This window comes from Tamandua tetradactyla, chromosome 7 (assembly GCF_023851605.1).
Source record: "Tamandua tetradactyla isolate mTamTet1 chromosome 7, mTamTet1.pri, whole genome shotgun sequence".
Taxonomy (NCBI): domain Eukaryota; kingdom Metazoa; phylum Chordata; class Mammalia; order Pilosa; family Myrmecophagidae; genus Tamandua; species Tamandua tetradactyla.
The window spans coordinates 76417285-76429912 of NC_135333.1; the positions used below are offsets into that span (position 1 = coordinate 76417285).

The window sequence follows — 12628 nt, forward strand, 5'->3', positions numbered from 1 at the left end:
TTAGATTACCTTCCACCTTTTTTGCATGTCCTAAATCACCAAGTGTTTCTTTGTTGATTTGTTCTAAAAACAGCACCATGTGGCTGATTTTTATTTTTGGTATGCTATATTTTTGTTTTATTTATTTCCTCTATGAGCCTTTTTATTAAACCTTATCCTAAAATTTTTGCACATTTCTAAAGAGTAAATATTAATTACTATGGCTTGATTCTCCAGGGGCCTAGAAGCATGAAGTAAAGGAAAATCATTCCCACTATGTGTATGACATGATGCTCATATTTATGTATGTTAAATAGTCATAGCTTTCTCCTTTTTAGTAATAGATATTGGAGCAGCATGAGATAACTGTAAATTGGTGAGCTGATATTTATATAATATCAACTCAAAGCAAAGAAATATTTTTCTTAGCCTAAGTGGGTAAATGTAAAGTTATTGTTGGTTTTGTTTTTTCAAAACACTAAAAATAACTTCATGAGTCCCAGGGGATACAATTCTTCTTTTAAGGATTAGAACTCTGAGACCCAGTGAATGACGTGACTTTTCTAAAATCATGCATCTAGCCATGATAGAGCCAGAATTCTAACCCAGGATTTCTAACTCTCAGATAAACTCTCATTCCTCTGTACCACGGTTTTGAAATAACTTCCAACCAGAAAGTTATGTTTAGATTTTGTTCTCTCAGATTGTTGATGAATATGTCACACAGGACAGAAATAAAAGGCTTGCTAAAGTTATGACAGAGTACGTCGATCACTTCCCCCCAGTCCTCAAGCCTCATCAGGCTGTCATTGAAGGAGATCATGATATGCCAGAGAACCTCGGTGCAACACTCTTTGTTGCACTGCAATTTCTTTGCCAGAGAAACAGGATTATCAGCAGAGCCCCCACCTGTCAGGCTCCACACCAGCAGTGCAGGAGATGCATCTGGATCCACAGCTCTTAGAAGTAACTTCCCTGGTAATGCTGCCTTCTAGCAAATATCTACACCAGTGCTTCCCAAACATGGGTCTATGGATCAATGACAATCCATGACAAAATTATCATTGGCCCATAGAGGAATAAGACAAACAAGAACAACGTGGTAAGTTGTTGATATGACTAAATGTACTCAATTTGAAGGATTGCCATTTATTCTAAGATTTATTTCATAGTTTTATTTTTAGTTTCTATGTCCTTTCTTTAATAACAACAACAAAAAGGTAGCATAGGGTTTTAAAAATATATTTACTTGGGAAAATAAGTATGCTATATCATGTTATATCGTGACGCCGCTGCTACCCCTATCATCATAAAATAATTAGCCTGCAAACCCAGGTTTCTCTAAGCAACTGGCTACAGAGGCTGTTGTCCTGTTAGCACCAAAGTCCTCACCGAGAGCTGGAGCACTCTCAGCAGAAGTGGAGGCGTGGGGAAGAGACTCACTCCCAGAAAAAAGGTACTTGGGCAGTTTAATAAAGCCAAACCTCAATGCAATGCTCACAATTCACGTATATTCTGAATTCAGACACATGGGGTTTTCATTGTGCCATATCTGGGTTTTTGTTTTCACTTCTTTGATGTCATTTTTCACAGTCAACTAACATTGATGGGAAACCGCTTACTTAATACCAACGTTTGCATCAGTAGCTATACTATGTATTATGTTTCTTAGTCCTCTGAGGCAAGGCTTTAACGTGTTAAAGTCACCATGCCTATTTTTTTCTTCATTAGAGAAGTCGTGGGTTTACAGAACAATTATGCATGAAATACAGGATTTCCATATACCACCCCACCACCACCACCTTACATTGGTGTGGAATATAGGTTAAAATTGATGTTAGCACATTTTTATAATTGTACTAGTTATTTAAGTCCATGGTTTAATTTAGGGTTCACTGGGTAGTATAGTTCGATGGATTTTTAAAATTTGTATCCAGCTAGCATACATAAAACCTTACATTTCCCCCTTTAATCACATTCATATATATATATATTTCAGTGCTGATAATTGTATTCACACTGTTGTGCTACCATCCCAACCATCCATTTTCAAAATATTTCCATCATTCCAGAGAAGAATCCTGCATACTTTAAGCTTTAATTTCCCATTCGTTATCCCTACATTATCCCCTATAACTATATTCTAGATTCTGACTCTAGGAGTTTGCTTATTCTAATTGTTCCAAATCAGTGAGATCACACAATATCGTCCTTTCGTACTTGGCTTATTTTGCTCACTTGACATCTTCAAAGTTCATCCATGTGGTTTTATGTAGCAGGACTTCATTTCTTTTTATGGCTGAAAAACATTACCTTGTATGTATATACTTCATTTATTTACCCATTCATCGGATGATAGACACTTGGGTTGCTTCCATCTTCTGGCAATTTTTAATAATGCCACTATGAACACTGATATGCAAATACCTGTTTCAGTGTCTTTCAATTCTTTTTGAGTATATATACCTAGAAGTGGGATTGCCAGGTCATGTGGTAGTTTCAAACAACTTTCTGAGGAACCACCAGACTGTCTTTCACAGTGGTTGCATCATTTTACCTTGCTACCAGCAATGAACGAGTGTTACTACTTCTCCCCATTCTTCCCAACACTTGGTAATTTCCATTTTTTTTAATAGCAACCATTCTAATGGGTGTGATATGGTATTTCATTGTGGTTTTGATTTGCATTTCCCTCGTGGCTAATGAGATTAAACATCTTCTCATGTGCTGTCTATCTATTTGTATATCTTCTTTGGAGAGATGTCTGTTCAACTATTTTGCCCATTTTTTAATCGGGTTGTTAGTCTTTTTATAGTTAAGTTGAAGGATTTCTGTGTATATTCTGGATATTAAACCTTTAGTGGTTGTGCTTCTAAATATTGTCTCCTATTGCATAGTTGGTTGTTTTATTTCCATGATAAAATCCTCTGAGGAATGAAAGCTTTTAATTTTGATGAGATTCCATTTATCTATTTTTTTTTCTTTTGTTGCTTGTGCTTTGGGTGTAAAGTCTAAGAAATCATTGCATCACACCAAGTTCTGAAGGAGTTTAATAGTTCTAGATCTTATATTAATGCCTGTTACCAATTTTGAGTTGACTTTTGTATATGGTGTAAGATAGAGAGTCCTCCTCTTTTTTCTTGCAAATGGAGATCCAGTTTTTCCAGCACCATTAGTTGAAGAAAGTTCTTTCCCAATTGAGTGGTCTTTGCCACCTTGTCAAAAATCAGTTGGCCACAATTATGAGGGTTGATTTCTGAGCCCTCAATTCTATTCCATTGGTCTATATGTCTGTCCTTGTGCCTGTACCATACTGTTTTGATTACTGTGGCTTTGTAATTCTTTTAAGATCCAGAAGTGTGGCTCGTCCAACTTCAATCTTCAATTTCAAGATTCCTTTAGCTATTTGGGTCCCATTACCCTTCCATATACATTTAATGATTTATCAATTTCAATATTTGATTTTTATTACTTGTTATTGTGAAAGGAATTTTTTATTGATTTCCTCTGATTATTCATTGCTTATGTATAGAAACACTACTGATTTTTGATGTTGATCTTGTATCCCAGTACTTTGCTGAATTCATTTATTAGTACTATGAGCTTTGCTGTGGATTTTTCAGGATTTTCTATATCCAGTATTATATACTCTGCAAACAGTGAAATTTACTTCCTCCTTTCCAGTTTGGATGATTTTATTTCTTTTTCTTGCCTAATTAGTCTGGCAAGAACTTCCAGTACAATGTTGGATTACAGTAGTTACAGTGGATATCCTTCTCTTATAGGGAAAGCTTTCAGTCTTTCACCATAAAATCAGATGCTAACTGTGGGCCTTTCCTATGTGCCCTTTACCATGTTGAGGAAGTTTCTTCTATTCCTAGTATTTTAAGTGTTTTTAAAACAAAAGGGTACTGTTTTTTGACAAATGTCTTTTTTGCATCAATTGAGATTATCATGTGCTTTATTTTTCCTTCATTCTATTAATGTTGTGTATTGATTTTCTTATATTGAACGAATCTTGCATACCAGGGATAAATCCCACTTGATCATGGTGTATAATTCTAATATGCTGTTGGATTCAGTTTGCTAGTATTTGTTGAGGATTTTTACATCTATATTCGTAAGAGATATTGCTCTGTTGTTCTGTTTCTGCTTTATCTTTTTCTGTCTTTGGTTTGAGGGTGGTGTTGCCTCATAAAATGAGTTAGGGATTGTTACCTCCTCTTCAATTTTTTTGAAGATTTTGAGCAGAATTGGAGTTAAATGTTTTTTGAATGTTTGGTAAGATTCCTCTGTGAAGGTTTCTGGGTTGGGGCTTTTATTTTGGGGGCGGTGTCTAATTATTGATTAATCTCTATTAGTAACTGGTTTGTTGAGAGCTTCTATTTCTTCTTGAGTCAATGTAGGCAGTTTTTGTGTTTCTAAAACTTTATTCATGTCATCAAGGTTATCTAATTTATTGTCACACAGTAGTTCCTAATGTCTTCTTATATTCTTTTTTTCTTCAATGGGTTGATAGTCATGTTCCCCTTTTCATTTCCAATTTTTGTTATTTGTATTCTCTCTCTTTTTTTCTTTGTTACGCTAGCTAAAGGTTTGGCAATTTTTTTGTTTTTTTCAAAGAACCAACTTGTGGTTTGGTTGATTCTCTCATTGTTTTATTGTTTTCTATTTCATTTATCTCTACTCTAATCTTTGTCATTTCCTTCCTTCTGCTACCTTTGGGTTTAGTTTGCTCTTCTTTTTCTAGTTCTTCTAGTTTTAAGGTTAGGTCTCTGATCTGAAGTCTATCTTCCTTTAAAATATAAGCATTTAGGGCTATAAATTTCTCTCTCTGCATTGCCTTCACTTCTTCCTGTAAATTTTGGTATATGCATTTTCATTTTCATTCCACCTCAAGATTTATCCTACTTTCACTTGCGATTTCCTCTTTTACACTTTATGTTGTTTAATTTCCACATATTTATGAATTTTCCATCTCTCCCTATTATTGATCTCTAGCTTCATTCCATTATGGTCAGACAATAAACATTGCATGATTTCAATATTTCTCTATTTCAATATTTTTTAATTTATTGAGACTTGTTTTGTGCCAAAATATGGTCTATCTTGGAGAATGATCCATATGAACTCAAGAAGAATGCATATTCTGTTTTTGTGTGGTGTAGTATTCTATATATGTCTTTGATTTAGTGTATCATGTAGGCCCTGTACTTCCTTATTGATCTTCTAATTAGATTTTCCATCCAGTATTGAGAGTGGTATGTTAAAATATCTAACTATGAATTTAGAATCATCAACTTATCCCTTCAATAATATGTCAGTATTTGCTTCAACATATGCCATTATGTGCATATATTTTTATAATTACTACATCTGTCTGTTGAATTGTCCTCTTTAACAATATTTAATGAACATCTTTGTTGTTTGTAACTCATTTTGACTTAAAGTCTATTTTATCCAATATTAGTATAGCCACCCTAGCTCTTTTCTGCTTACTACTTGCATGGTATATTTTTTCTAACCATTGCACCCTCAACCTACTTTTAAATATCAGATAAGTCTCTTTCAGACACCAAATAGTTGGGGAATGCTTTTTTTTTTTAATCAATTTTGTTACTCTCTGCTTTTGACTGGTAAATTTAATCTATTTACATTTAAAATCACTACTGAAAATACAGGACTTTATCCTGCTATTTTGTCATTTAGCCTTTGTATGTCTCATACCTTTTTTTTTCCTGGACTTCTGTAAAAGCTTATTCTTATATTTATTTGCTGTCTGGTGTGTACCACATTGAATGCCTTCATACTTCTATCTAAATATATTTTTCATGTGTTTTCCTTGCTGTTACCGTGGCAGTAACATTTAACATCTTAAATATATAACATTATATTTTGTCTGAAACCAACTTAACTTCAATAGCATGTACATATACTTTTCCTATAACCCTCTGCCCTCCTGTTCTAGTTTGTAAGCTGCTGGAATGCCATATAACAGAAATGGAAGGGCTTTTAAAAAGGGGAATTTATTAAGTTGCAAGTTTACAGTGTTCTAAGACTGTAAAAAATGTCCAAATTAAAGTAAAGCTATAAAAAATGTCCAAATCAAGGTATGCAGTAAAAGATACCTGGGTTCAAGATGGCCAGTGATGTTCAGGGTTTCTCTCCAGTTAGAGATGCACATGGCAACGTCTGTTAGCTTCCTCTCCAGGTGTCTTCAATGGCTTCCTCAGGTCTCTGTTTATTCTGTTGGCTCTATTGGTTCTGGTGGCTCTAAAACTTTTTCCAAAATGGTTACCTCTTAAAGGGCTCCAGTAAAGCAACCCCACCTTGAATGGGTGGAGACGCATCTCCATGGAAACCATCTAATCAAAAGTTACCACCCACAATTGGGTGGATCATATATCCATGGAAACAATAAAAAAGATTCCACCCAGCAATACTGAATGAGGATTAAAGGATATGGCTTTTCTGGGGTACATGATAGCTTCAAATAAGCAAACCTCCCCACCATTTTTTGCACTTGTTACTACTTTATTTTTATACATTGTAGGTACGCAAACATAGGTTTATCATTACTTTTCATTCATTTGCATTTTAGCACCTGCAGGAAGTAAGAAGTAGAGTTATAATATTCTACAATAATGCTGGCATTTATAATTATCTAAGTGGTTACCTTTACCACTAGGCTTTATTTCTTTATTCCACTTTATACCACTGTCTAATATCATTTTCTTTCAGACTGTAGAAGTCCCTTTAGCATTTTTTATTGGGCAAGCCTAGTGGTGATGAACTCCCTCGGCTTTCATTTATCTGAGAACGCCTTAAACTCTCACTCATTTTTGGTAGAAAATCTTGACAGAAATAAAATTACTGGATGAGAACTGTTTTCTTTCAGCATTTTAAGTACTTCAGCCCACTGCCTTCTTACCTCCATGGTTTCTGAAGAGAATCGACATTCAACCCAATTGGGACTCCCTTGTACATAACACATTATTTTTCTCTTGCAGCTTTCAGAACTCTCTCCTTGTCTTTTATACTCTACAATGTAATCAATATACGGTAAGCCGTATTTTTCTTCATATTTAACCTGTTAGATGTTCTCTGAGCTTCTTAGGATTGCGTAGTCATGTCTTTTGTTAAGTTTGGGAACTTCTCTATAACTACTTATTTGACTATTCCTTCTGCCCCTTTCACTGTTCCTTCTTCTTCTGGGACTTTGATAATGTGCTCATTGGTGTACTTGATGGTGTCCCATAGCTGTCTTAGGCTATCTTCATTTTTAATATTTCTTTTGTTTTGCTTATCAGCCTGACTCATTTCAAGTATCTTGTCTTCAAGTTCACAGATTCTTTCTTCTGCCAGCTCCAATCTCCTCTTGAAAACCTCATGAGCATTTTTCATTTCAGTTATTGTGGCCTTCAACTCTAATAGTTCTGTTTGGTTCCTTTTTAAAATGTCTATCTCTTAATTTAAATTCTCATATTGCTTTCCTAATCTCTTTTATTTTTTTCTCTGTACTTTGCTTCATCTCCTTAAGCATTTTTTTTTTTTTTTTTTTTTTTTTACATGGGCAGGCACCGGGAATCAAACCCGGGTCCTCTGGCATCACAGGCAAGCATTCCTGCCTGCTGAGCCACCGTGGCCTGCTCTCCTTAAGCATTTTTAAGATCATTTTTTAGAGGCTTTCTTCCACATTCTAGTGTTCTTTATTGGTGTTTTCTGGAGTTTATCTTCTTCCTTTGGGTGGGCAATCATTTCCTGTTTCTTTGTTTGTCTTGTATTCGTTGCACACTGCACATTTTAATATTTTAATCCTGGGGCTTTTCCACTTATTCTCCTTCTTGGTTTTATAACTGTCTGGTGATAAGACAGAGATTTTCTTGAGCTTCAGTCCTCCTATCAGGTAGGTAAGCCAAAGGTGAATGCAGTGTGTAGGATTTTCCCTGTATTTCTGGGCTTCCCTGGTATTCTGGGCTTTTATGTATTAGTTGTTTTGTAGTTCCCACATTTACAGGAGTTTGGCTGCCCCTTCTGTTTCCTAGGACACAGGCCTCACTTTCCCAGGTGTTTGAAACTATCAGATCTTTGTCACAGACCGTCTGCCTCTATAATTTTTTGTATTCCTTTTGTTGTCTCAAGCTGATTTCACCTGGAGGGTAAATGCTGGAATGAGTGTCACCCTGGGTGGAACTTTCCCAAGTCAGTCTCTCTCAGCAAAAACAGGATCAGGAACTCACAAAGGGGGAGCTGACCAGCTCCAAAGTGCCCTGGGGAGGAGTCAGGAAGGGCTCTGAAAGCTTCTCAAGTAGCTACCTAAGGCAGAGTTCTCCTGGCCTTCCCAGCAAATTCAGCCCTTCAGCTAACTGTCCCCCATAGCCTTAAGGAAGTGCTGCACCCTTAAATCTCTACTGCCTGTGCCACTGTTCATGGACTTTTGAAACAATGGCTGCCACCACTTTTGTTAGGGATGGTGCTGAAACAATGGATACTGCCACCTTTGTCCAGGGTAAGTTGAAGCTATAGTTGCCCTCAGAGCCAGGCCCATAGCAATCCAAAGCCACTAATCAAAACCCATGTTCAGTGATTGACCTTACCCACTCCTGTTCTTGGGGAAGAGGATTTTTGTGTCCCTATTACCAGTGAACTAGCTGGGACTGGAAGCTGAGGCAGCCTGCCATGGGACTAGGGGATGGGCACCAGTAGTTACTGCACAGAAAAGCAATTTAAATTGTCCTTTACCATAGTTTATCAGCCTCTTCCTCCTGCTTTTCCATTTCTTGCCTATTTTGGTGGAAGGACTGAGTCTGCGAGCTCCCTCTTCTGCCATATTCCCCAGGAGTCTCACATGCTTCGTTTTTAATTGTAGCCCACTGCTGCAAACTTTTCATGATGATCTCCTAGATCTCAGGTTCCCAAATTCAGGTACGCTACATCTAATTTCTGTAGATGCAGCTTCACTCCTGTACCCTATCATTTCTATCATGTCTAACAAATAATGGATGCTTAATTATTTTTACTGAATAAATAAATTAATTCTTAGACCATTTTCCAAGGAACTAATAATGAAGTAATTCAATGAAATTACCAAAGTGTAGACATTTTTTGTGAAAATGGACCTAAAAAGAAAGCTAACTTGTACAGTTTATTATGGAAATAAGGTGAAAGTATAGTGAGGTCTAGAAAAGTGCTGTGCTTTATCAGAAAAAAAAACTAAGGGAATTATAATGAGAAACCACATATAAATCTCTTATACAAAGTCGATGCTTCATAAATGTCAATCTTCTTCCCTTTCCCACTCCCTTCTGATTACTGTTGGTTGGAGTGCTGGGGTGATTTACATTTCTGTTTTAGGAAATCTGCTTTGTTGTTGTCACAACATTACTTCTACAAAAAACTATAATATCAATACTTGGCACAGGAAAACACCTTTAAAACACTATCACCATTCGTTATGCTCTCCAGAACCCCCATAAACATACATGCATACACACACACCCAAGAATACACACTTTCTTTCTCCCCTCCCTTCTTCCCACACAGGGACACACTCACATGCAAATGTACACACATACCTTCAAAACTTTTTATTGACATCAGATTGCTGGCTACTGTAAATGCAATCTTCCAGACAGCCATGCATGCATCAAATGCTTCTAGGAGCGATCCCACATTTCACCCAGGTTTCATATTTTTCCAATTTTTTGTAGATGATCAAACCAAAAGATTTTTCTAATTAAAGATTAAATATACTTTTTTCCTCTTACAATGACTTCACTTTCAGGCTTTTACAGGTTATTAAAGCAGGGTGACAGAACTTCTTAGGAATACTAGGAAAGCCACTACAAATTGAGCATCATTTAACTCTAAGAAAAACTGGCAGGCGATAAATATTAAGTAGCCAGTAGACTGAGTAGTGCTAGAAGGACCAGCATCTCAAGGGTCACTCAAGATTATCATACCTTGTTTTAGAAAGATGCATATATTCCAATTCCATCAACATCCTATCATTGGCCAAATCCAACGTGACTCATATTTTCATAATTTGTTTACAGCAAATCACCAAATCATTGTGAAATGTGTTGTGTTATAGTAGTGTACATGCTTATTTCTGTTTGTGCCTATGAATTCTATTTATACTACCCAGTAAAAAAATGATGATTAATACCCATTTTAAAGCCTATGTTATCAAAATATATTTTAGTCTACATTCAACAACTCTGGAGTAGGCCAAAAACCTAAGTACATTTTCTCTTCATTATCACCTCAGTAAGAGTCCCTTGCCAGGATCTGGCTAGGAAGCTTTTATCTGACAAAGCTTAATGAAGTGTTAATGAAGGAAAAATGTCCCAGCCCATTTTGGTCTTTGTTCAGAACAGATTTTAGTATACCCTGATGAAAGGCTTTTATAGTAGCTCTTTTTATATTTCCCTAAGAGAGGACATATAGGTGAAAGGTTGTAGACTTGGGGCTACCATCATTTGTTTGAATGATGTTACCATTTGTTCACAAACCCTGAGGTTTAATTTTTGCCCTTATTTTTAAATTTTTCTGCTTGAGCCTTTAACCATGAATTTCCCACCCCTGACACTACTCATCCTTTCTAATATGTCTAGGTTCTTAAACACAAAGACTTATTATACCCATAGCTTCTTTATCACCCCTAGAAACTACTTCCTGCTCTTCTCTTGTTCCACCTAAGCTCTTTGTACAACTTAAATCTCATCAGCCAAGGTTTCCAAAGAATTCCAATTGCCAAACATTTAGCATTTCATCTGACCGCACTGTGCTGACACAAATCACTCATCACCATTAAATACTGTTCATGGTTCTCGTCTCTTGTAGAACTAAATTAATGGCCAGAAAACATGGATTTAGTTCGAGACCTGCCACTTACGCTTCTCAGTCTTTGATATATCATTTAACTTCTCTGAGACTTAGTTTTCTCATCTGGAGAATGGGAATGATTATAACAGTTAGCCTCTTTTCAGATAGACATGCTAAGATTCAGTTTCCCACCTTGTACAATTGTTGCAAGTCTCCAATTAAAGCAAAGTACATCAATTCACTTTGAAAACTATAAAACATCATTAAATGTAAAATTTGGTTATAATTTTGATTTCCCACCTCCAACTACACATACTCTGGGAGTTTCTTTCTGGTCTTTCTCTGCTTTATCTCTCCATTCTTTCTCGAAGATCACCTGCTCTTCCAGTCTGTATCCCTAGCTGTACACAAATTTTCCTGTATAACTGAGTCCTTTCTTAAGAATCTCAGATGAGAAGTGAAAGACTTAGCTTCAGGACAATATTTTGAAGAAAAGGGAAGCTACATCTGACCTGTGGGTAGTTGGATAAAACTGAGACGCAACAATTTCTGAAGTTTTCTTTGATCACTGAAGAATCTTAATCAGATAGAATTTAGTTTATCCAAATTTGCTGTCTACTTACCTGTACATGATTATCATGAATTCACTCAATCCTAGTATATAGGCTTCTACCATATATTGCCCAAAAATTCATTCAAAGAGACTTGCTTTATCACTATCTGACATATTCATTAATACTTTCTTTTTTTTTTTTTTTTTTGCATGGGCAGGGTCCAGGAATTGAACCTGGGTTTCCAGAATGGCAGGTGAGAATTCTGCCACTGAGCCACCACTGCACTGCCTGCCCCATTAATACATTTTTAAACAATTATCTCAGACCATATTTAGTACAGATTCAAAAGAACCAGGGAAAAGACATTCTTCCCCTAAATGCTAATTTCTATCTGCCCAGTCCCTTACCTCTAGTTAGGAAATAGGAGAGAGAACAATTCATGATCTCATATTATCTACTAGCCTATAAATTACCAGAGAGGACTGGTATTTGTTAAGGTAAAAGTACTCCAGAGGAGGGCAATTCCAGGAAACATGGCAGAGTAGGGAGTTCGAGGACTCACTCCTCCTCCAAACAGCTAGTGGGCAGGTAGGAACTATCTGAAATAACTGTTCTGGGTCTCTGGAGAGCAGGGGAGCACTGTGCAGCACTGAGCAAAGAGTGGGAAGAAGAGGCTGAGAAATTACAGTGAAGGTCTGTGAGTAACTCACTCCATGGCAACTGCTGGCAACCATCCTCACTCTTGCCTCAGGGTCCAGTCCCTGGCTGAGTGCTGTAGATGGAGAAGAACATGAGAATCCTGTTCCCCAAGAACAGAGATGGGGGACATGACCAAGTATAATCACAACTTTTGATCAGTGAATTTAGATCCCTGGGTTCTGTCTCTGAGCTGTGGTTTCAGCCTGCAGACAGGAATAGCCTTGGCCACTGACAGAGGCAGAAACAGTGGAGATTTAAACACACAGTACTTCCCTGGGGCTTTAAGGAACAGTTCACTGAAGGGCTCCATCTCCTGAACAGGCCCAAAAACAAAGTTTTGGGAACTCATCAAAACGGCTTTGGGTAGTCTTTCCTGACCCTCTTCCCAGGACTCTTTAGAGTAGGTCTGTGCCCCCATCGTGGGTTCCAGACCCTGTTTAGGCTGGGAAATAATGACTTGGGAAGGCCTTCTCCAGTGTTACCCTCCTCCCAAAGTTGCCTCCCAGGCAAAAGCAGCTAAAGGCAATGAAAGGAGTATTTTAAAAACTGTAGAAGCAAAACAAAAACAA

General features: G+C 36.9%; 1 protein-coding gene across 22 annotated transcripts in view; it reads right to left on the minus strand.

The window, feature by feature from the left end:
- The window catches only part of GRIN2B (glutamate ionotropic receptor NMDA type subunit 2B), an 849505-nt gene that overhangs the window by 289757 nt on the left and 547120 nt on the right, over positions 1 to 12628 (minus strand). The window contains exon 1 of one of the 22 annotated variants that reach the window (XM_077170144.1): positions 12071 to 12126. The exons of the other annotated variants lie outside the window; for them this stretch is intronic. Within the exon in view, the coding sequence (XP_077026259.1) occupies positions 12071 to 12094 (24 nt within the window). The 5' untranslated portion in view covers positions 12095 to 12126. Of the gene's footprint in view, positions 1 to 12070; positions 12127 to 12628 lie in introns of those variants that run through there. 22 annotated transcript variants of the gene reach the window in all.